Source organism: Pleurodeles waltl, chromosome 11 (genome assembly GCF_031143425.1).
Source record: "Pleurodeles waltl isolate 20211129_DDA chromosome 11, aPleWal1.hap1.20221129, whole genome shotgun sequence".
Classification (NCBI taxonomy): domain Eukaryota; kingdom Metazoa; phylum Chordata; class Amphibia; order Caudata; family Salamandridae; genus Pleurodeles; species Pleurodeles waltl.
Genome location: NC_090450.1, coordinates 736,978,292 through 737,003,314, shown reverse-complemented (window position 1 = coordinate 737,003,314; position 25,023 = coordinate 736,978,292). Strand labels below are relative to the sequence as shown.

The window sequence follows — 25,023 nt, the reverse complement described above, 5'->3', positions numbered from 1 at the left end:
GTAAATTCCCTTTGTCCTTCCATCCAAGAACCGATGGTCCACTTTTAGCCACATATAGTTTCCCCATAGCATTCCTGTTCTTAAATGAAAATAGCAACCATCTGAACCCCAGCAAATGGATTTTCTTGTGTACCAATTTTCACTACAAAATTCTTTCTCCACACTTCCTTATTAATTATGGTAAACGGTGATCCTGAATCTGCGTATGTCATAATAGGAACCCCTCCAATTACCATTTCATAAACAGGTTTGCCCTTTGGACTATTGTCATTTATATTTAGTACAAACTTCCCTGAAAATAAAATACATACACTATATTTCCCAGTAAAAACACTTAAATGTACCCTTTTGTATCCTCCGGTTACCATGTGATTAAACACCTGTTTCCTGTACTTCCTATCAATACTTGAACGTCCAGCAACATGTTTACAATTTAACAAATGCCCTATCACATGTTTAATATTGCAATGCGTGTCTTAACACGTTGGCCTGGTAACGCGTCTTGCGAAGCGCCTCCGATGTCTGGAAACAACTCAATAAACAATCAAAGATGGCCGTCACGTCCACTACGTAGCGAAGGCAGGATTAAGACTTCGACAACATCAACGTCGTCACAGTATGTAGACAGTGTCTGTAACAGTATTCCTTTCACCTGATTCGTCACGTTCCTACAGCTGCAGGATGACGATCCGACAAGAACTGCTACAAATAGCGAGTCGACATCCCAGTTGAAAATATTTGTTGGCTCGCCAACCAGCTTGTCGCCAAAATTGTTGAGGTACTTGATCCTCACAATGAATATGAGACGGAAGGTGCATGCAGTTCTCTTTTTATTTCAAGGTGGACTGTACAGGAAACAGGGCACCACACTCCTCAGACACTGAGTCTCTGTCGCCAGTAGAGCCTCCCTATGTCATAAAGAATGTGGAACCTGTGTAGGTCATAACCCTAGCAGAAGTAAATACACAACACTCTTGTTGCGGTCTTCTCCTGAGTAGTGCCCAGGTGCGCCCTGCTGTGTATTCCAACAATACACTTTAAAGCACTGATGCAGCAAGCAGGGCTTAATGGCAGCAGACATGGCACGTAAAGAGGCTGCCTCCAAGGCCTCAATGTCTCCTGGGACTCAGAGTCCCAGTGATAACGCTCCCACGCTGTGGGCCCCAAACAGTGTGCTTTATAGCGCTGAGGCAGAATGCTCGGCTAAATGGCAGCAGTTGTGGCATATAAAGAGGCCGCCACCAAGGCTTCAATGTCTCCTGGGAGATGGAGTCCCAACTATAACCCTCCCATGCTGCTGGTCCTAACAGTACGTTCTGTAGCGCTGATGCAGCAAGTAGGGCTTAAGGGTAGCAGGTGTGGTAGAAAAAGAGGCCACCTTCAAGGCCCAAGTGTCTCGATTTAGAGTCCGATGATAACAATCTCACTCTGTGGGTCCCAACAGTGCACTTTATAGCGCTGATGCAGCAAGCAGAGCTTAATGGCAGAATGTGTGTTGGGTAAAGAGGCCTCCAAGGCCACAATGTTTCCTAGAACTCGACTCCCAAGTATTATGCTCCCAAAGCAGTCAAAATTAAGATACTACAAAAGACCAAACCTTCAATATATGGGGATTGGTACACTGGGCACAGCCAGTTATGTTTTTAGCTCATTGTATGCATGAAACATCCTATTGAGATTTTTATGTTTTATTGTGAGATGGCCTAGACCAGGGATCTTCATACTTTTTTGTAATAAGAGCAACTTTGTTCAGTGAAAATCATCCCGAATTACAAATAGCAACCACATCAGGCAAAATTATATCAGTGGCAGCCATATGCAAGATTACCACAGTGCTGGCAGCAATAGAATAATGTCAGTATTAAGCCTCCAAAGTGCTGCAGGATTCATTACTCAAGTATCATATTTAAACATATTTTTGAAATTCAGCCATTTTTTTCCAAATATCAGCTTGTAAGTTATGAAAATATACGTATTTTAGTTTCAAATAAAAATGGTTAATTTCTGGTATACATGTCAAAATCAACCAAATAAATTTTTCTAATTTAACCAAGCTGGGCTGCAAATAGCTCTTACTGGTAGCTGGAGAGCTACCATCAGCGCACGGGATACTTGTTAGAGAAGCCTGACATAGACTGTGGAAGAACGAACACACACTCATTTTGCATTAATCACAGGAATACAAACACATCCATTATGGTATGTTTTCCCAGACCAGAACATACCAAGAAGATTGTGAGTTTTACAAACCTTCATGAGAAGTTCAACAGAAGGAGGCAGGAAAAATCTGAAATAATGCAAACACTTAAGGAGTTTGAAAACTAGATTAGACACAGCAAAATATTTGACTTTCTACCTAACGGGATTGTGTGCTATTTAACTTCATGCATCCTGCTAGGAACACCAAGACAAGTAGGTGAACGTCAGAATAGTTCTTCACACTGGTTAACTCTTTAGATGCACTTATCTCGCTATTGTGCTGAGAAGTGCTTTTATAATAATATTTAACAATGTCTACAATGGCTCTATTTGCTCAAGTCTGCTCCTGTTTTGCAAGTAATTTGTTTTGAGTACAACTAAATGTAACACAGGACAGGCTCAATTCACAAAGTCCCTCAAAGTCAGAAATTGACTTTTTCGTATGTTTACGTTTTGAGTAAATGTATGACTTTTTAGGAATTTATAGAGAATGCTAGATTACCCTACAAAGCTCTGAATGTGTTGCTGATTCCCAGGTGGACTGTCATGTGTAACCATTAACCTATGCAGAAATGGAGCTTCTGAAGTGCATTTTCTTTCTTCATAAGGAAAATATTTTGATCCCAATGACAACCCCTTCCCAGACACCTCACTAAAACTCTGGTGAAGGTCTTTCTAACCTGAAAACAGGTTACCCTCTCTTCTTCATAGAAAGTAATAACCATTCAGGGGTGGCAAATGAACCCAGTAACATGCAGTTTTGCGAGTATGCACCAACCTCTTTTGAAAGACTTGCCCAGCAACTCACTCAAAGCCACACATTTGTTGATACAGACATTCTGGCATACTGTGAGCAAATCCACATCTCATCATAAAAATCAAGAATTGTTTTTATTCTTGTGATAACTTCAGTGCCACTCAGAATGTATAAAGTGGAACTTCATGGCTTCAGACTCTTACTCCCACCCTCTCAAAGGTGTTTTGCAGTTGTGGAGCCTTGCAGTTTGCAAAATCACAGGGTTTGCGACCTCTGAGCACTTTTGTTTTAATGGCTCTGATTTGTCGGTTCAGTGCCCTCACATCACGCAAAAGAGGCATCATCTAGTCAAAAAGTCGATAAAATGTCAGGTTGCAACAGTCCGGTATTTTCTCAGGTTCGGTCAGGGATCATCTCCTCTTTCCGTGTGAATCCAAACAGTTCTGTTTCAACTTGCCTTCACTTGCAACAATCCAATTTCTTCCCAGCATGTACAATGGACTTGGCTCAGTCCCATGTGAATGTGTATGTTAGTTGAAAAAATAGTCACGTTATGTCCACAGGCCTGCATGTTACTTTTTCAAGCTTACTAAACTAAGTGTTGCTGTGCAATTGAAAAAAAGAACCTATTGCTACTCATGAGAACGGAACATAGAGGAATATTTCATGTTAGAGAGAACAATAATTCATTTTGTTATATGACTGCAAAATAAGAGTTCTGCAGGCCTAGTTATGCTAACACAAGAGCATTAATATACTTGTAATAGCATGCACATTATATGCAACTTGTAAATTCAGCATTAATGATATATTATCAGAATAAAAAACAATTTCATTATAAATTGTAGAACTTTGTTAATGCATCACATTAAATATAACCGAGAAGTGCATTCAATTTTTTTGCGCCCATAACTTTAAACTCCTAACTCACATTAAACATCTGAAAACTGAATTTGGTTTGATGCTAGCAGTTAGTCTGAAGTCTAAAATATACTTTGGCATTGCTTAAATCTTATTAGCCCATTGTTAAATCTGGTAGGCACAATTGTGACTATCAAAAATGAAAACATGAGCACTTTTAAAATGTATGTCCGTGCAGCTTTCTACATTAAGCTGTTAAACATGAGACATATTTGTCACCTTCTGCTGACGTCTGGGTCACTAATCCCATTACCAAAATGTACGTTTCCAAACTAGTGTGTAGTTGTCTCACAAACACTGGTTGTAAAAAGAAATAATTCTAATTCTGTGGTGATTTGCACAAAGGGGCAACTTTACATACAACCACATAAGAGGTAACCCATTGTGTAGTAAGAAAAAGGTCGTGAAAGACACAGGGACCTCATATTATTGTTGCTAGTTGCTAGGATTGTATATTTTTCTGAACGAGTTAATGAATGCCCACAAGGTACAATTCTAGAAAACACAAACAGAGGTGTGGAATTCCTATAGCCCTTTGCCCAGGACATATTGTTTGGGGTCAAGGACAACGAGTTCTCAAGTTTATTTTGTCATCAGGACAACTAGGCACAACCCAATGAAGCACATACCCTTTGGCTGCCACATTACAGTACCACATCAAAGAGCAAGGAAAGGAATTGTCTGCAGTTGATAGAGTGTGTCCATGTGTTAATGATATTCAAAGGTTTTTAGGGTTCATTAATTAAAAGCCCTTATTATTAGGTTGAGTGATCTAAATAAATGTTTTAAGCTCCGACTGCACTACTGACACTGATTCCTTAAAAAAAAACATGTACACACATTTGCTAAGTTTAAAATATAATGCTACCGATAATGCTCCCAGAATGCTCTCTGATTAAATGCAAAGTTTTGCAGAAGCTTGAACGCAAAATTTATGATTTTTTTGCTTTTAAAATAAAATGTACACAAAAAATGCAATTTGGGGGGAACATTTTTGCTAAACTACTGTGAAATTTAGGTACCATTTTTTTGAAGCACCATTTTGTAAAATGGGTTTATGCAAGCAAAAGATATTCATAATGGAAAGTCACTGAAATCAGTTTCAACAAGATTCTAGGAAACACAAATATAAAAAAGCTCTGGCAAAGCCAATAGTCCCTACATTGGTGGTCTTTCTTTTGGTTTTGTTAATGAGTGTCTGTTATGACATGGCTTTTGTAAAACTTTGCTTTGGGAGCTGCTGGGCCCTCACCATTTTAACAAATATTAGCAAAAAGCTTAAATATTTTGTGTTTTAATTAACACACATTGCCACAGTAGTTCTTGGCACTGAACAAAACTACTTGTGTGCCGGGGTGCTCCTTGTGAAAGAGAAGATTGTGATCATTGTAATGTAACATGAATTTATAGAGCATGAAACTTGTCACATGTGAGTGTATCCAGGCGCTGATTAGGAGTGAGTTCTGCAAGTAGGATCAGTCACAATGAAACCAGCCGATAGATGGAGAGAGGTATAATTTCAATAAAACAAACGGACTCGGTTAACACCAGACCTAATTAGGGGCCCAATTCTTACAGAAAGTTACAAAAGTGCATCCATGGTATATGTCTTTGCATTGGTGCAGATTTGTGTATTTCATGAATTTACAAGTATTTACAGAAGTAGACCAGGAAATCATAGTCCTAGAAAATATTTATGAACTGTATTTTAACACAAGCGAATATGCAGGGGCAGATTTGCTCATGTGAAAATCTGTTGCACGTTTACAAGTTCACTTTCCCTTTAACCACTTTTTTCCCAACCCTGGAAAAAGTATTACTTCTGACTCTACAGCAGTAAATTTCCAACCTTTCTCAATATGGGAAATTATTAGAGAAGCACTGGTGAAAACCCTTAAAAAATGCAAGTTAATAGGTGTGCACAGACTAAAAAAGGCATTCCCGTCTTGGAACTATTGCTTACCACTACCTCCCACCCCAGTATGTAGATCTGTGGAAAGGTGGCAAAATAAAGAAATTGCTAGATTTTAAGCCCTACTAGTATGGGCCCAGGTATAATCAGAGAGGCTATTATCAAAGCTATAATATGAGATTGCTACCATAATTTGTCACCACACTACATGTCACCAAAGAGACAAGTAGATTTTTTTAAACGAAAAGTAGATTTATGAAGCAGCCTGTCCTATGGACAAGTAGATATTTTATTAAATTCCACACACCTGCACAAAACAGGTTTTTCTGGAAGTGTCTTTGAGAGAAAGATTGTATTCCAGGTTGGCCGATGCTATTAATGTGCCCCACAAAAGGTTTGTAAACCATGCTTTAGGAGGAAATAAAAAATACAAAAACATGAAAATGTGTTTTGTTAGGTATGTAGAGGAGGACATAAAACAGATTCTGCATCAAAACTAGAGAGGAACATGATGATCCACAAAGGATTTTTGGGCATAGACACAGAATCAGAGCCAAAAATGGCTGGACCTAAATCTGCTAATTATTTAGAAAAGGATACATTAGAGGTGGTGTAAATCAATTTAAACCTTTGTAATTATATGCCATGATTGTGTGCTGTAGAAATTTCCATTAAGGAATTGGGAGAAGGCCTGCCATGTAAGCCTGAGTGAAAATTGCGTAATCTCTTTTGCTGAAGCTGGGTGAAAGGTCCAAATATCCTATTACATTCTGTGCATTATAACATTATGTGTTAAGGCCAATCTGGCATATTGTGTTTTTTTTGCATGAAATGCATCTTTGTGTCCATTTTCATATTCGGTTATTTTGCATTGTTCCTGTGATGAATGTTTTACCTTAACAAAATCTCAAATGTGCAGTGTAGCGCAATAACTTAATCTTGCGCATTTTGCATAAAAGTTGTAACATGAAGTGCAAGAAAGTACGGTACATTATGCCAGTATAATCCCATTTTCTCCTGGGCCTAGGTGCAGGGTGTGTTCAGCATTCAAATGCTCCTGTCTGGCCCTTTTCCACCCAGAGAATTACTTGCGATTTATTACTACACTAACTGGAAAAGATAGATTCCTTCCCAAGGAGGGCAGGGTAATAGAGCACCTACAAAATTATTTGGTGAGACGGATTGGTAGGAGAAGGGGTTTTTCACAGGGAAAAATGCTTCCCTGTTGGAAAACAAAATGTGAAATTCCACATAGACATGGGCTTTCTCCAGTGAGGGTTTTCTGTTCCACAATGTGAGAATACCAGCACTGTAGAAAGTCACCTGACTTTGTTACTTGTGAGCCTGGGTCAGCTGTTGAGTTCTTCTATGGGAATGTCTGTACATCACAAACAAAGAGCAAAAGTATGTTCAAGCATTGGAGTATATGTCCAAATGTACTTCACAATATGTTTTTGCATCAAAGCTTAAGTGTTTGGCCCTCATTATGGACTTGGCAGTCTGGGCCGCCGTGCCGGCGGGAAATCCGGCCATCCGGCATGGCGGCCCAGACCGCCACATAATGATGACACGGAGGGCCGCCTCCACTGCCAGGCTGCCTCCGACAGGTGGGTGGCTGCTGCCCCTCAGATAATAATCCCATTTCCACCAGCCTTCTGCCAGAGAAAGACTGGTGGAAGGGGGGCTCTGGGGCCCCCCCTGGGAGCCCCTGCACTGGCCATGCACTTGACAAGGGCAGTGCAGGGGCCCCTGTGCAGTGCCCCATCGGGCAGGTTACTGCCCAATTTACGGACAGTGATCTGCGCAACGGGTGCAGGTGCACCCGTAATGTCCCGGCCAGACATTCCGGCCCAGCAGAATGTTTATAATACGGCCGGCGGGGCTCCAGGGGGGCTGGCGGTCACTGGAAAGACCGCCAGCATGAACACGACGGTGAAAACCGCTGTGTTCATAATGATCCCTTTTGTGTTTACAGTGGAAGTTAGCAGAAGGTTTCTCAAGTTCTGCTAATGGTTATAAATAGGTATTGTGTGGTTAGGGAATGCAAAACCGAAATGCATTTCATAGCAATTAGCCGGTGACCCTATATTGGGGACAGTTAGATAGTCTGATTGGTCAGACCAGAAACAACCCAAACCACCGGGGTTGTGGAGCCCAGTTTCAGCCTGGTGCTCAATAACTCTTGCCACCCATTGAATAACAAGAAATTGGTGCATTGGGGTTGTGAGTGCTTGGGGTGTCCTACAAGCCCGACCACACTATTTTAACTTGTTGGTTGTTACGGTATAGCTGCTTTTATTGAGCTTGGTGGTTCATGTTGGTTCTGTCTGGTCGTAGTAACTCCTGCCCCTTGTCACCCCATGCAATTGCACATCAAACCCACCCAGGAGTTACAGAAACATAAGAAAATGGTGCATTGGGGCTCTGTACACTTAGGGTTCTTCTCAAGCCCCACTTCACCATTTTTCCAAGTTGGCGATTATGATGCAGCTTCTTTGACTGAGCATGTTAGTTTCTGCGCAGTAGACGCAGTTATTTAGAGTCAGTGCCTAGTGCCTAGAGAAAATGGCTGTTCTACTTTGATGCCACAAATTCAGGTATTCGGTGTCTAGTCTTGGGCTTCCAATACCTGGTACAAGCGTGTTCGGGAAGTACTGTCATGACCATGCATGTTTTACATGGTGGGCAAAGGTGAAAGGGTGTTACACTACAGTGTAATTTATATAGAGGACATCATGTTATGGTAATGTATGTAAGTTACTGCAGATCTGTCAACCGATCTCCATGCCAGTCCCCTATTTTGTGTCACCTTCTCATCTCTAAGAATTCTGGGATTTTTATTTTTACCTTTCCTATTAGTGGTATGCGCCTGTTGGTTTGCTCGAGAAACAGCATGTGCTGAAAATCACACCCTTAGCATGGGGTCAAGTTAACTTCTCAGATAATAGGTTGTGTGTTAATGGTCAAAGCAATCTCTGCTTAACATTACAGTGTGTACTGTTATGGCTAGTATGCTTCACATACTGGGCAAAATGAAAACTTTTGTAGAAGGAAGTGGTACCATCATCAAAATGTATGCTTTACATTCAAGGGCAATGTGAAACGTAATGGTTGTTTTACATACTGTTGCGATATGTTCTGCTTAGCTTCAAATTAATAGAGAACAAGGCTAAAGAATGCAAAGAATTCATCACTCTTAGTCTGAGTAATTTAAATTAATAAATAATAAATTTATTAAAGCACTTCCCAGGGCTAATAAAAATATACAAAAATATTAACGTGACCATTTAACTTAAATGCAGCAAAACACGTGCAGTTACTAAAATAATCACAGCAGTTTAATAATAATAATCAGAAAAAAATTGCAGTATATCAACAATGAATATGTATGCAGTGAATATATATATATATATATATATATATATATATATATATATATATATATATATATATTTATACATGCACACAGTAAAGCTAGATAATTAAGAATTAAAAATGCCTCACCAGGGGGATCGAACACAACGATCGAACACAACATCATTCTTGTCCTTGCCAACGTCAAGCTGTGGAACCCTGGACAGCTGAGGCAGGAGAATTTTCCCCAATGGGACTCTGATATTTCTGTGCAATGCGTTCACCCTCAGAAATTAGTTCCTTCTGCATCAGCACCTAGTTTCCTCACCTTATATACTTTAAACAAACTTAAGAGGAAGGTTCTGGTAACCTCCTCCCTCCCTTCGAGTAAGTTGTGAAATTCAAGCACTGGCTGTACTTGGTCAGTGTTGAAAACACGCAAAAGGATTGGCCAGATCCCAAACAGAGCTGTATCCTTCTCTGCTATAAACATTCTCATACTTATACACTCTTATCGTTGCATCCCCCATGTTATGTTCCCTTCGCTGGTGTGAAAGAGTGAATACACATCCAATGTAGAGAACAAACTGTGTGTGGCAAAATACCTGTGCCACCGATGTGACGGCATTTGAGGCTAAGCACAAAATGGAGCCAGTGGTCAAGATGGAATTGGTGATTAAATATAGATAGCATTACACGATGTCACTATAAAATCGGCAATCTCAGAATTCATTGACCTGTCCCCATCAAAGCACCTTAAACCATTTTGTCATAAGCAACCTATCTTGTTTATCACAAAACACCTCACATCCTTTGCCAGTCAAGTACCATACTAACATCAGTGATTCCAGAAACCCACAATGGTTCTCCCCCATTAGAGAGAGAGGGAGGCATGCCTCCTTTTGCAGAGCCAGCCATGACCCTGGCTGACAGACCAACCAAGAGAAAGTAATTTATTGAGCATAACATGTTTAGCCCATTGACACACAATGAAGTATTTCTGTGACGGTGAAGACAAGAGCAAACAAGTGAAACCATAGACCACAGAGAACAAGTATGGGTACTGTTAGTAGAAACATACAATTAGGAAGCAGCAAATGATCATTTATGAGACATATCACTCTTTTGGAAAAGGGCATATTGTATGCTAGTTTATGCATTGTAGTTCTGTTGTGCTGCATTCTATTGTACTGGAACATCTGCAAAGATATTCATATACTGTTGTGGCCACAGAGTGCAGGCCTAGCCTCCCTAGTAACAACTTGCCTAGCTTACGTTTGGTTGGGTTGGTATGCATATAGTTTGATTTATGTGGGCAGTGTTGAGTGTCAAACCTGTGGAGCGGTGTGGTGCTCCAGTCATGAAGTTGTACTTAAGGGGAGAGGGAGTGAAAGGGTATTGTGGGAGGAAGGCAGAGAACCTTCAGGATGTAAAGTAGCTAGAGGTCTGCTTCTTGTTACTTACCTAATTCTTGCCTAATAGTAGGAGCATGCTGTGTCTGTTTCCAGGTCATAGTAATACTGAGAAATGATCTTGGATCGTAGCAGGATGCTACTCCCCCACTCCATTTTACGACCCTCCATGCTACTAACTTTTAGCCATGGCGAACAGCAGACACACTGATGTACAACATGGCAAAACACTACCAAAGCAAATAGCTCTTGGATAGGTGGGACCTATTGGCTTTGACAATGCTTGTTTAATTTTAGACATCCACACTTTAAGAGTGCATGTGTCTGCAATCCGTACACCCTCGCTCTTTCCGATCTTTTCCTGACTCCTGTCCACATCCAGCCGTTCGTGGTCCCAGAACTCCCTCTGCCACCCCCTCGTGTTGCCCTTCCCCCTGTCCATTTTCTTTGTGCCTTCCCACTCTCCAACCTCCATACCTAGTCTCCACCAACTCCCTCTGCCACCCCCACTTCATGTTGCTTGCCTGTCCCACCCTACTCTACCCCTCTGTCCATATTGGCTGCCCCCTCTGGCCCTCCCACCTGCTACAAAAAAGAATAATAATAAAGCCAAAGAGTTTTTGCAGAGCTTTTTGGATTTCTTAATATTTTCTAGAGATGTTGCATAATAGTGCAGGCTGCTTTGCAATATGGCTTAAAGTAAACAGTAAAGAGCGTTATGACGTAGTCCACACTGGCTGCACCAGTCCTCACTGCTGTGCAACAGGTCTAAAAAAAAACATTGACAATGTTAGTAAGTCTCGCATAGGCAAAACCTATTGGTTTTGCCAATGCTTGTTTCTATACAAGAGACCATTATGCTGTTGTTCCAAGAGGTTGGAAAGGATACATTTGCCACAGCGTATTGGATTTTTTTTCTCATACTGGGAGTCAATCAAAAATGATTGTCTCTAAAAATTAATTTGGTATTAGGTTTCCTCCAGGCACTTTTCCCTGTTCAGGGTATCAGTTGAGGACTGACCGTATTGTTCTGTAAACTAAATGACCACCATCGATTTGGTGGAATTGATGGATTCTGAGGGTGGATTTTCCTTTAATAATCTCTATCTTTCTCATGTTGGTTTTCTTTCCAGACCATTGTGGGGAGACGTGCCAACCTTCCTTTTACTTAGGATTTTGATTTCAATATTTGTTTCGCCATTTTATGTGCTGAAAGCCACCATCAACCCGAAACAATCCTATTCTGTTGCAGCCTTCTCCACCTGGTGCCACTTTATTTCCCAAAATGTGTTTTTTCCGTGATCATCTTCTTTGTATATTAGTCTAGCTCTTATTTCACCATTGTCCGAACCATTATTTAATACCTCTTAAGTGTCTTCTTAACTTGTAATTGTTGGCCAGACAAGGGGATTGAGTGTTACTATTTACCTCTTTGGGAGGTAGAAGCATCATAGGACCTCGGTTGCCTTGACGCCAATAGGTTGCTTTCTTTCATTACTTTGGTTTAGCCTTTTAGCAGTGTGTTGGTATTTGGTTAGTACGTCCTTGCTGGGAATCAAAAGGATTAGGGTGGATTAGAAGTTTCTTTATGAAGTAGGTTACGAAAACCTAACATTTTTAAAAACCTAACATTCTTAAAAACCTAAGAATACTAGGGCTTCCAATCACTGTGGGGTCAGGTTCCCTATTGGAGCTTCTGTCATTATGCAAAATACACTTTTTTTTTACATGAACGGCCATCAACCGGGCTCAACCAACCATCATTTGATAGTGTATTTTTCTATTAATGTTTGGCAAGATGTAGAAAGCTTGTATAGTGTAAACACTCAACATGGTTTGTGTGAGTTGGAGAGAAAATAAATTGAGTTTGATTATGGAAGATCTCTTATCTTGTGCATATTGGAGGGTGTGCTCAAGGACTCCGTTTTTCTCTCAATTAGGGGGATCATTTGTTCTTTATGTGGCCAGAGTACAGTGATTTTTACACAAGTATCATGACCCAGGTAGGAGGGTGGGGGAGGGGCATGCAACAACACGGACAACAACAGATTGAGGGAACATGAGTGGCAGCAGGCAATAACGGAGGGGGACTTTGCAACAACTGGCAAAAACGGAAGAAGGGTAAGTAGGTGGGGGTCAAGCAACAATATAGGCAACATGCAAGGAGGGAGGGTGGGTTGGGGCAAGCAACTGCTTGGGCAACAACAGAAGGAGAGAGAGTGGATGGAGGCAGGCAGCAGTGGAAGGAGCTTGAGTGGGAAAGCAACAACACTTGCAACAACGAAAGGTGGGAAGAGGCAACTATCGACATAGGTGACAGCAGAAGGAGGGTGGGTGAGAGGTACACCAAAGAGGGAGAAGTAAACACTGAAAGACACTCTAGCAGAGTGCTTAAACACAATGGAACAATAAGCACCTAAAAAAATAAGCAGTGGAAGTACACAAGTAGTGTGTCCATGTTCCACGGGAGGGACATACACCTTAAGAGGAAGGGAGCCTATGGCAGCTGTCTAATAAAAACAAGTAAATGATTGACAATGAAGCTAGTCAGTGGTAAGCTATGGGCACAGCCCACAGAAATAAAGGAAAAGGTCTCGAAGACACAGGGCAGGCGCTGTCTAGGGAAGACCTAAAAAAGGGACCAGGTCGGAGGGATAATAAGGGGGAAATGACAGAGGAAACTGTACTGTCCTGAGAGTTAGTTTCTGCTGCCAGGAAAATCCATAGTGCTTGCTTTTGATGGCAGTCCGACTTAAATGCTTGTAAGCACACAGCAAGGGAATGTCAGGGATGACTAAAATATTGAAGAATATGGGGAGGATGTGCAACTATCAAATCATCTAAGCTGCCAGTAAATGTAGTCTGGGAGCATATTGATCTCATCTCAGTTAAAGATTCCTATTGGATTCTGGTAAATTCAGTTAATGATAATGTTAGTGCTCATCAACAGTTGGCGCAGCAAGTGTTTTTTTCTATGCATTACACTTGTGTCTGGGTGATAGCCCTTTTTCATAAGGAAGTAGCAGGTCGTTTTTTGACACTTTATACACTTTAAATGAGCTACTTTTTACTCTGACCTTAAAGTGAGGCAAGTGACAAACATCAGTAAATACCAGAATCAAAATAGGACACGCTGTGCTTGATGCGAAATAAAGAAACCCACAGTGACCGTCCTTTAGGCGATGGATGGGGCTTCATAGGAGACGCTTAGGTGCCGATAGTCCACTAATCAGAAACCACTGCATTCTTGCAGGGAAGTAGAACCGCTGATGTCAACTCACCTCTAAATTTCTCAAGCTGTGGATGGCGTGCCTCAAAATAAAAGGTACAGAGGAAGTCCCTTTCTTTGAAAGGGTACATCTGGCTGATCGAAATGCACCTTATTACTGTTTCTGTCAGGGTGTGATGGCCATGCAGCGCCTCTGCTCTCTATTCCAGTAGCATGTTTTAAGACATATTTTTTTCCCTATTTGGTTTGAAAATCGCTTAAGCGGTGGTGGCTTTTAGGATCTCTAGTTCAGTCTATGCTTGTCCACAATTAAATAGCCAAAATGGATTGCGGAAGTGCGAGCACAGACATCATAATAATTATGTCTACATGGTTTCAATCAATATCCTGAGAGATACAGGCAAAAAGTCAGACAGGCTCTTTGTGCCACACTTTGGGAAAACGAAAGGAAGCCGAACATAAGAAGCACATTTCTTACAAGTGCAGGTTTGCCTCTTTTCACGCTTTTTGATGAGAACAATCTTATCGGGCTACTGTACTTCTGGTGCATTTAATCCGAGAAGTGTGCATGTCATTTTTACGTAACACCGAGGACAGCCATATTTGTTTGTCATGACAGTGTGCGGAGCAAAATCTGAACATGTTGTTGGATTTACATAGGCAGAGGGTGGCTCAGTGAAGCGGGAACAGTCTAAAACTGTTTTCCAAACTGTAGGTCACCAGCCGGTAGGTCGTGAAAGTCCAAAAGCAATAAATTAAGATGCCTTTAAAGTATGTAATTATTTTGCCACTTTTGGTGTGCTTCAAAGACTGAGGTCAAACGTCAGGCAGTCTCTTCTGACAAATTGCTCTTTTTTTAAAATGGGGATGGCGTTTAAAGTGAATTATGTGACTACCTTGCTAGTGTACTGGTATGCGAAAGGAAAGGCTGGTTGATGCAATTTTTACAGAACATAATGTAAATACTTGTAAACGAACTGTACACATTCAGCAATTAGGAAAGCAAAAAGGAAGCACATTTTTTGTAATTTTGAAACGTGATGGAAATAAAGATTTTAGTAGGATCAAAACAAACTAAGACACTTTGCTTGGTGATGCACAAATAATAAACATTACTGAAACTATATTTCCCCACATTATCATTTCTGTGCAATATGAATTTACCAGTAAAACTAGGTCTGTGCGAATGTAGCGGCCATTTCAATGTAAATGACAGTGAGCACGACACAATGCTTTAAAAAGTCGCCCACCTCATGCCCATTCAAGCCTGGTGGGTCCCAAAAGTTTGTCATTCTAAAAAATGGTTGGTGATTCTAAAAAGTTTCAAACCACTGGTCTAGAACACTGCAGAGAAGATACGCTACCCCCTGGTGACCTGGTCTTTACTTTATGTAGCCTGATCAAAAAGGAGAAAAAAGTGTTCAGAGGTGTACGCAAAACAAAACGGGACGGCTAAATGAATAGTCCCTGCTGTTAGCAGCAGGCCTGAATGGGTGCTTGTCTTGCAGCTTGTATTTCATAAGACCAGTACTTTGTCAAAGTGTGCAGGTGCATTACAAGGCTCGTCAGCCTAATTGTTCCAGGAGGAAAATAGTGCAGAAGAGGGAGCTCACAGCTGACATCTCGGGGAGAGTGTCCCTTCGCATTCTGATAAATGCGGGTCATGATACTTTCAATAACTCACAATTGGAAACTTTTGTGAACTCTACATAACCCCATAAGCCCCCAGAGGCTTTAAAGGTCAGCTTTTCATACTTAGACATCCTTGTACTAGTCCTGATGATTGTATTATAATTTTCTGTATTGTTTTTGTTTTGCTGTATAGTCACAATATCTCAGACCACTCAGAAGGGGTTTACAGGTGACACGGGGCTCTGTCTGAAAGAAAATGAAAAAAGAAACACGTGTAATGTTCCTCCACCACGTTCCTTTTTCCTAACTTTATTTAGTCATCATTCCCTTGTGTAGACCCTCTTCTTGCTTTCCCCACCTCATACACAGTCCTTGCTCAAGGTCTCAAAGCACTTCGAAGGATCACTCTTTTGCGCTGCACTTGTCGCATAATATGTTAGCTTCATCATGTGTTTTGGCCCAAGGTTCAATACCTACACATTGTGGAATGTCAGCATAACTTCTCCTAATTGTGTATTATGTTTCTCGTCTCCTGCAGGTTCCCTTTGTGCCTCTGCTCCCTTCACTGAGCATCCTTCTGAACACATACCTCATGCTGAAACTCAACTACTTGACATGGGTGCGATTTTCCGTGTGGCTCATAATAGGTGAGTTCATAGGCTCTTTCAGTACCTGTTGGGGTGGTTGAGTTGATCTCAGAAATGTATTTGCATTGCTTGTTCAGGATTGCATGGCACAGATGTCAATCATCATATTTCTATTGAATGATGCACGCAAACTGTCCCAGCATGTGAGACGACGCGCAGCAGCCAGCTGGAGACGAAAGAAATCGTTCCTACAGAGAAGTTGTAAAATGTAACACTAATGAATAATGCATCATTTGATAGATGTACCTCTGGGGCTCTCCAGCGCACCACTCCTAGCTTACAACTTGAAACACATCTTAAGCCCACCAAGTTATTCTTTCTGAATTACAGTATACTGTCATGTTTTGGGAATTTGCTAGCTGTTGAGTAACATGTTTTTTTTTTTTTTAAATCACTTGAGCTTCTTGTGATGTGTATACACCCAGCTTGAGTGAGTCAAACGCTCACGTTGACACCTCCTGTGACCTGCACGTCACGAGTTCTCCCCACCGCTCTATGTGCCAGAGGCTGTGTTCTTTCCTGGTAAACAGAACTTCTAGAGAGCGCATGCGCAGGTTTGCTCACCGTGTTTTTACGACGTGAAACACTGGCCGTCTGTATTGACGTCTGCAAAGTGTTTTTCCGATTTGATACTATCTATTTTTTGATAAACAATTTTATTGATTTTATTAAAAGTACGAGTCACATTCAATTCCATCAACATGCCACATTCACAGTTCATAATTGGGCCTACCTGTGACCATGCAGTGTGCTTATCAATAGGTCTTACAGTAAAACTCTTATTTCTCCAAGTCAAGCCACTCATAGGATGTCCATCCTCATGGTTCCATCCATTTACCCCATATTCTGCTATGCTTGATTGGGCAACCCCTGGCCTCGTACACCGGCTTTTCCTGTTGGTCGCACTAATCTACGCCACGTCTCCATTGAGCCAACGAGGGAGGCTTTGAGAGTGTCCATTGGATTGCAATGTTTCCTTTAGCTACCAGCAGAGCTGCACCTGAAAAGGTCGATCTGCCCGTGTACCCCCCACTCCCTCAAGGGCACCCTGCAGGATTTTCAATGGAGCATTTTGAAGGAGGTAAAGAAACTGAGGCAGGATCATTTTATACAATGCTAATCCTACCCATGACATTTAGAGGAAGTGTTTGTCATTTTTGCAGGTCTTCTTTAATCCTACAGGCAAGGGGTGTAATGTTAAGGGCCCATGTCGGCTCCGTCTTCAGGGCACCTTTGATGCCCGGATATCGAAAGCTGAGGTGCCGGATTGGAATCATATTTTGCCAGTCAAAATAATCCCGTGCAGGATGCAGTGGGACTAATACCGATTTGGCTGGATTAACAGCCAGGCTAGAGGCCTCCTCAAAAAGGTTTAAGAGTTGAAAACAGCGGGGACTACTGTGCGCCGGGGTGGCCAGATACAAGAGGACCTCGTCCGCATATAATGTGATACGATCTTCCTGCCCAGTGGGCAATACTCATCCTGTATTAGGGGGTCACCTCTTAGAATCCTTGCCAGTGGTTCAATAGCTAAAGCACAAAGGAGTGGGGACAGGGGGTAACCCTGACAAGTTCTACTTCTTATAGGAAACATACAGTTCTGTTAACCAGAACCCGCGCTGATGGGTTGGAATAGAGAATCTGCAAAAGTCCACAGAATTTGGGACCAAATTCCACTTTTACCAATACTCGGAATAGATACGTCCAAACAACAGTGTCAAAAGCCTTTTCAAAATCTAAGAGGAGCTGTGCCAGCTGACGGGGGTAGAGGTGATGATAAGCCTGGGCCACATGAAGGCGCCTGAGACAGTGCCTTGTGCTCCTGGCAGGAATGACCCCACATTGGTCCAGGTGAATTGAAGATTAAAGCATCTTTTTCAGGCATTGAGTGAGGATGCAGGAAAAGATCTTTATTTCAGTATTGAAAAATTATATGAGACAATATGCAGTGCAGGAGACCGGCAGGACAGCAACTTTGGAATAACTACAATCGTGGCTTGATCGAGATCTGGGGGGGGAAGGTACCAGTTTGCGCTGCCTCAGCACATAAATTCAGTAGATAAGGAGCTATTTAAATATGTGTATATAAATATGAGTATTTACTATAGTACTCGGAGGGTAGCCACCCAGACCTGGGGTTTTACCGGTTGCCGTTGCGAATATGGCTGCATTAATTTCCTCCAACGTAATGGGTTGTTCTAATTCCTGCCTTCCAGGGCTGGAGAGTCAGGGGAGTGGCACATGTAATGAGAGGGGCTGTCAATTCGGCCAGGGGGCGCGAACACACCTCATAGAGCTTAGTGTAATAGGCAGCAAAGGCTTGGGCAATTGTTAGGGAGGCCCAGTGGGAATGCCCTGTTCCATCAGTTATCTCCGAGACAACTCTACTGGCCAGGAGATCAGAAGCCAGCCAGTACAGCAGCTTCCAATTTTTATCGGCCCACCCATAGACCCACACCGCGGATACAAGCACATGTTTTGCTGTCATGAGGGAAACGTGCCGCATCTCTTCTTGTAGCAACAGTAGTTGCCTGGTGATGAAGCCATGAGTTTCAGGGAAGAGCTGCACCTTGAAGCGCAGAGTCAGGGCCTCAAGATGTGTGATGTATTGGTTTCTGGTACGTTCCGCCATCCTGAGGAGACATCAGGCATGCGCCTGAATGGTAGCCTTGCAGGTCGCCCGAATAGTACTGGGTGACTGCACTGACCCCTCGTTAGTCTGAAAATAGTACAAGCGTCCCTGTACCATTTGTCTTGGAGGTGCCAGATGTTCAGTCGCCACATTGGACACTGAGTGGCCCAGAGGGTCACCTATACATATGAAAAGTGCGGTGTGGTCAGATATACCTCAGTAAAAGATCTGACTATGGGTCACAGAGAGAACATCCGGATCTGACATGAGGAGCATATCGATGCAAGGATTTGTATGGTGGTCAGCAGAAGTGTGCATGAATTGTCTTACCCTAGGGTGCCATACTGGCCAGACGTCACAGAGACCCAGTTTATTGACCCAGTTTTGTAGCAACTTGGCCCAACTGTACTGGATGTTAGAGCGGGAACCTGTGGACTCTACGGAGGGTTCTAGCACTGCATTGAAGTTGCCTCCTATAAGTGTAAACCATGAAGTGAAAAACCCTGATGGCAGATGCATTATTATGTCCAGGAGAACATTAAGGAATGATTCTAGGGCAACTGGAGGGGCATATATACACTGGAGATTAAGTGGACGGCCATTCAACACGCCCATCAGGGCAATGTAGCGACCCTGGGAGTCCAGCCATGCCTTGATGAAAGGTGTGATGCAGGAGGATCGCCAATCCTTGGGAGCCTTTAGTAAACCCGCATGATAAACTCTCTCAAGCCCTGTCAAGGCAGTATGGGACACTTCGACCCCATTAAGTGGGTTTCTTGCAGCTTCAGAATAGAGGGGGAGGAGCATCAGGAACAACGAAATACAGCGGAGTGTTTAACTTGATCCAGAAGGCCGTTAACGTTCCATGGTGTTACAGGGTAGGGGAACCTGGCAGGGCATGGGTTGTCAGTAGGTGGCTGCATTGAAAACTACCTTGTTACATGTATATAGCTGAGTGTGAGCCCTCAAGAAGGACGCATGTCCCCATAAGGCACTCATCTGGTGTAGCAGCAATGGACCAATGTGGCCACCTGTGGAAGAAATGTTAGAACATTGAAAACATTGGACGGGAGTAATAGTCACATATGTCCCTATCAAAACCCCACTTCTACCCAACTCCATCTCAGCCCATACTTACCCCCAGGAAGCATCTGCCGCCCTATAATGTAAACCCCAAACTAAAATCAACTTGTCTTGGATGGGTGTGGAGTGGTGGACCCCTCCAGGAAGAAGGATCCATGCAATGCAGTGCCTGTGAGAGCACAGGTTATCAGTAGATGATGTGTTCAACTAGTAAAGAAGTGGCGTTCGCCAGAAATATGTTTCCATAGGATGTAGTCAATGAATGTGGAACGCCTGCCCCAAACAAGGATGGGTCAGACCTCTGAGGCGCTGGAGATGTCTGCGAACCAAGGCTCGGTGAGGGGGATGTGTTGCGAATTTTTGTGTCTGGCAAGAACGGTATGGCCCCTCTTCTGGCATCTTTCCACTGGGAGGTCTCTATTTTGATGGCTGTCTAGCACCGGTAGAGGAAGGGAGCGCTGTGCAGCAGAGCTGCTTTTCTTCAGTGAGCCACTCCTAGCTTGACTTGAGGGGGAGGGAGGAAAGGGGTGGTGTCATAAAAGAAAGATTTGCTCTCATGAATAACTTTGACATGCCTGGAACATGAGCATATAGGCCATTTGAAGAGCTCTAAATTTCTGTTTAACCGATTCATAAGAGGGATGTTTAGTATGAACCCCTTGTATGTAGTTTGGGTAAATTAGTATTTTAGAGTTTTCATAGCAGAGGTCTGGGGTCGCTTTTGCTTCCTTGAGGATGCAGTTCCTGTCCTTGAAGTTGAGAAGTCTTGCTATCAGTAGATGCCGTTGAGCACCCGCAGGAGGTTTAGGAGTCAAGGCCCTGTGTTCAGTTGCAACCTGTGGGGACAGTTTGTCCACAGGCATCCATGACTTGAGTCATCGTTCCAAGAACTCAGTGGGGAACGAATTCTCAACCTCTTCTGTTGCACCTGGGACGATTTTTGGCATCTTCAGCTCGGTGGTGGCGTTTGTTTGTTCGGGTCAACAGTTGGGCTACATTGGTCTTGTGATCTGTGACCTCATCTTCAACCTTGGATACACGGCCCTCCACCTCTGTGATTCATCTCACAGTGTTTCGTAAGCCCTGGTGGTGAAGTCCCACATCTTCACGTACCTCCCCGATCTTAGTCTCCACAGCATTCTGTGACGTTTGCATAGCCTGAAGGATCTTGTCCAGGCTATCGACCGTGGTTGTGCTTCTGTCAGAGGAGTTGCCCCCCCAGAGGATACGGCAGAAGTAGTGAACTGATCTATGTGGGGTTGGGGGTAGGTGTAGGTTTGTCTTTCCCCATGACTCCTTAAGGCTACGACTCAAAGCTATTGAGGTCTGGACCGCTTGCTGCACTTCATCGCAGCACAAGCAGCCAGACGCAGAACTGTGTTGCCTTCCGGGCCAGGGAACAAACAGGTGAAGATGGCCTGAAGGAGGCGTTATGAAGCAGACAAGCAGGGTTCTCAGTGGTTGCGGCACGCTCAAACCTTCAGCTTGGCTCGAAAGAGGGAATACAAGGTCCACCCCCTTTGAGCCCAGTCGTCCAGCAAGGCCCAATGTTCACCACCTCCACCTCTAGTAGACCACCTATATTTGGCCATTCTCAAAATGCACCTCCTGCCGTATGAACAACATGTACAGCCGCGGGCGACACAAGGGCTCACTGGGTTCTGTTATGTAAGCCGGCCTCCGCCACCGCAGGCGGCATGCAGTGTCATTTGGATGCAAGATGGTGGACCAGGACCTCCACAGGCCTCAGACGGTGAGCCCAACCCCAGCGCCTCTTTATGTGATGCCAGTGGGAGAGGCTTCCCTGCTCCAGCAGAGACTGCAAGTGGGCCGGTAGTCAAGGCGCTAGCATCAGCGTTGGATCAGTGCTAGGGCAGCTGGCTCCTCCGGCATGTCAGAGGGCCCGTCCATATGCCACAGCACCCAGCTGAGCCCAACCTATGAAAGCCACAAGGGTGGGGGGGGGGGGGTCAGGCCCACTTGCTCCCAAGCTGGTCCAGAGCCTGCGCTGCAGGCCATGGGTGATGCCATGTAGACCTGGCACGGGTTGCTTCCACCGATGGAGTTGTGGCGGTCACTCAGAGCCGGCTGCGCCACGAGCCACCAAACCGGAGTCCGCTTCTCTGGGGCCCACAGGCATATCGCATCTGCAGGGCCAACAGGGCACTATGGCTGTGGGAAGAGGCAGACAGCGCAACCAGCATCCAGGCCTTGCCCCCACCCCCTTACCTTCAACCAGGCGGCACCGGCTTAGAAGCCCATGCAGTAGTCCCTCCAGGCTGGGGCCCCCAGAGAGGGGCAGCGCACTCACCCCAAGTCTGACAGGGCCTTCCCAGACCGCTGCCCCTCAAGCAGCGGCTTCTGTCAGTCACTCAGGTTGTGGCCTAGGTGAGGACCGGGTGCACCATAGGGCGCCGAACCTCCCAAACTAGTCGCAGGGCTCCCCCGAGGCACAAGTGGCGTTTTCGCTCACAGATATTGCGAGACACTGCAGGCCATGTTATCGGATGAGAGGGGGGTCCAGAGCACTCTCACCGCCATCTGGACACCACAAGCCATGCCCCACTTGATGCTATTTAAAAGCTGAAATTGCTAGTGGTGCTAAGCTAGAAACCAAGAGCAAGATGTACAAAGCACTAATCACAATCTGCAACCAGTAATTTTGTGACTAGTGTGAAGATATGTTGTATATACTTTGTGGACTTACGTCGTGCCCATTGGTTTTTATTTGTTACTTGGATTGTCCTAAGAAAATGCTTGCATTCAAGTGGTGAATCCTTCCTCTTTGTCCCTCCATTTTGTGTTTTGTTTCCTCCCACGCAGCACCTCCCAAGTACTGTATCTTTACGCTTTGGTTCTTTATGCATTTGTTTTGTGGGACTATTTTTTTCTTTGTTGCCTGCTCTTGTTTGTTGAAGCTTCCATTTTGGTGGATTCCTTGTTAAGAGTGCTTGTGTTTTCACTTTCTACAGCGCTGTTGTAAACAGGGCTGTAAAACAGGTTCTTATCTTGTCACATTTGCGGAGCATTCAAAGGAGATTAAGGCCCTCATTACGAGTTTGGCAGTCACCGAATCGCCTCAGGGGCGGTCCAACTGTCGCCAGGCCGGTAGTGCAGACCACGGCGATGATCCAACCACAACACAGCCTAGACACTACCAGTGCGGCCGTACTGCCACCAACTGTGGTAGCCATCTCCAGGCCATCAGGGACCAATTCACCACCCACCATATTATGATTCAGCAGAACGCCAGGATTTCCGGGACGGAGCCACCGCCACGAAAAGCCTGGCAGAAACCAAAAGTAGAAAAGGAGACAGTCACCTCCAGGTACACAGACGCAGCCGCGGCCGCCATGGCAAACAGACTGCAAGTCTTCCCAGCGTTGTATCTTCCTAAATACCTTCAGGACCGGTGACGATGAAGACAGGCACCGTAAGTTCCCCCTCCTACCACACACTGGAGGATAAGGCAGCCTTACATGCCCACACACAACACACTCACCCGGCACAGACCGCGAAAGACACACACAAACAAATGTACCATACCAGCACACACATCTACACACACGCAAGCACAAAATACACAAATGCAAACGCAATATACACACACCACGCCAAACAGGCATGTGCCATACACACAGCACAAAGCACATGCACACCACCAACACAGTCAAACACATCCATACACAACACCCCACAATCAAACAACAACTTCACAAACGCAGTCATAGACTGGCACGTTGAGAAACACCACACAAACAAAATGCTGCATATAGCAAGAACATACAATCAATATCACCAAACAGACATCCAAACAGTAACAAAGGTGAGACGCCATGTAAAACCAACATATAAAGGAATACACAGATGCAGTACCATACACACAGACTTACTCACCACTACCATACAATAACACAAGCCAGCATACAAACACATCACAACATGCAGATGGCACAAGTCATCTACGCAGCGTATGCAACAACCCACAGACACAACCCATACCCACCATGTAGAAGGAAACCAGGACAAGTAGTTCACCTTGACATCCACATTTCTGTGGTCAGATGTATTCAAATTAAAAAACAACATAACTAGTTACAAAATGGGCCTACTGGCCAGTCCACTGTCCAAATGTGCCCAAGGCACATAGTGCACATTCTATAGGCCCAACTTGACTCCTGACTGGAAATAGGCCTCCATGTGAAAGGGGCATCAATGGGGCAAGCAGGAACTTCAGGGGTGGAGGGGGGGCTTGGGTTTGGAAGGGGGTCCTTAGGTTTGGGTTTGGGAGGGGGTGGGGCTGTAGGCTTCAGTCTGGATGGTGGGGAAGGGTGTTTGGATTTAAGGGTAGGAGTAGGTACCTTAGATTTGGGTGGTGTTTTGTAGGGGGAGGGTCATGGGCAGACTGGGAGGTGGATGGGCTGGGTAGGGGCAGGAGGACATGGCGTTTAGGGGCAACACTGGGTAGGACAGGAGTAGGGAACAGGTAAAGGGAGGCAATGAAGACTGTCTTAGGGACTCTAGAGCAATGTGTGCTTGTGTGTGGTGGGTGTATGTTGGTTTGGTAAATTAGGGTGTTTGTGTTGCTTGGGAGGAGAGGGAAGAGATGCAGGGAGAGGGAATGGAAGATGTGTGAGTGTATGTTGGTGAGGTTGTTGCAAGTGAGGTGGATGTGCTGCATGCGGTAGTGAAGGTGGTCGTGGTGAGTGCGGATGTTGTGTGTGGGGTAGGTGTCTTCTCTTGTGATTTATGAGGCTATGACAGGACTGGTGGCAGGATCAGGGTGTGATGATGCAGTGACAGCAGGTATGAGTAGTGATGTGACTGTAACGGGGGAGGTGGTGGGGAGACAGTGTAGGAAGTGTCTATTGTCGTGTCTGCTGATGTGTGTTGTGTGTGTGCATGCTTGTGGTGTCACCTGTGGGGCCTCTGTCTGTTTGTGCACCTTGTCTTTTGTAGTGGGTGAATGCTGTTCTGTAGGTGTGCTCTGGATGGATGAAAGGAGAATGATTTTGGATTGGGAACAGGTAGTTGGAGAGGGGACGGAAGATGAAGGGACACTGGCTGCCGTCAAGGAGGAGGCCAGAGCCTGAAATGATCTCTGTAGGCCAGCCAAGGCACTGTGAATGCCTTCCAGGTTGGCATTGATCTGCTGCATTTGGGATGGCATTCACAATGGTTGACTGCCCCACCGAGATGGACCTCAGGAGGTCAATAGCCTCCCTATTGAGGGCAGCAGAGCTGA

General features: G+C 44.2%; 1 protein-coding gene across 1 annotated transcript in view; it reads left to right on the top strand.

Moving 5' to 3' along the window:
- SLC7A4 (solute carrier family 7 member 4) overlaps positions 1–25,023 on the top strand; it is a 212,544-nt gene that overhangs the window by 143,854 nt on the left and 43,667 nt on the right. Inside the window, exon 4 of the mRNA XM_069214436.1 lies at positions 15,955–16,063. Within this exon, the coding sequence (XP_069070537.1) occupies positions 15,955–16,063 (109 nt within the window). The remainder of the gene's footprint in view (positions 1–15,954; positions 16,064–25,023) is intronic.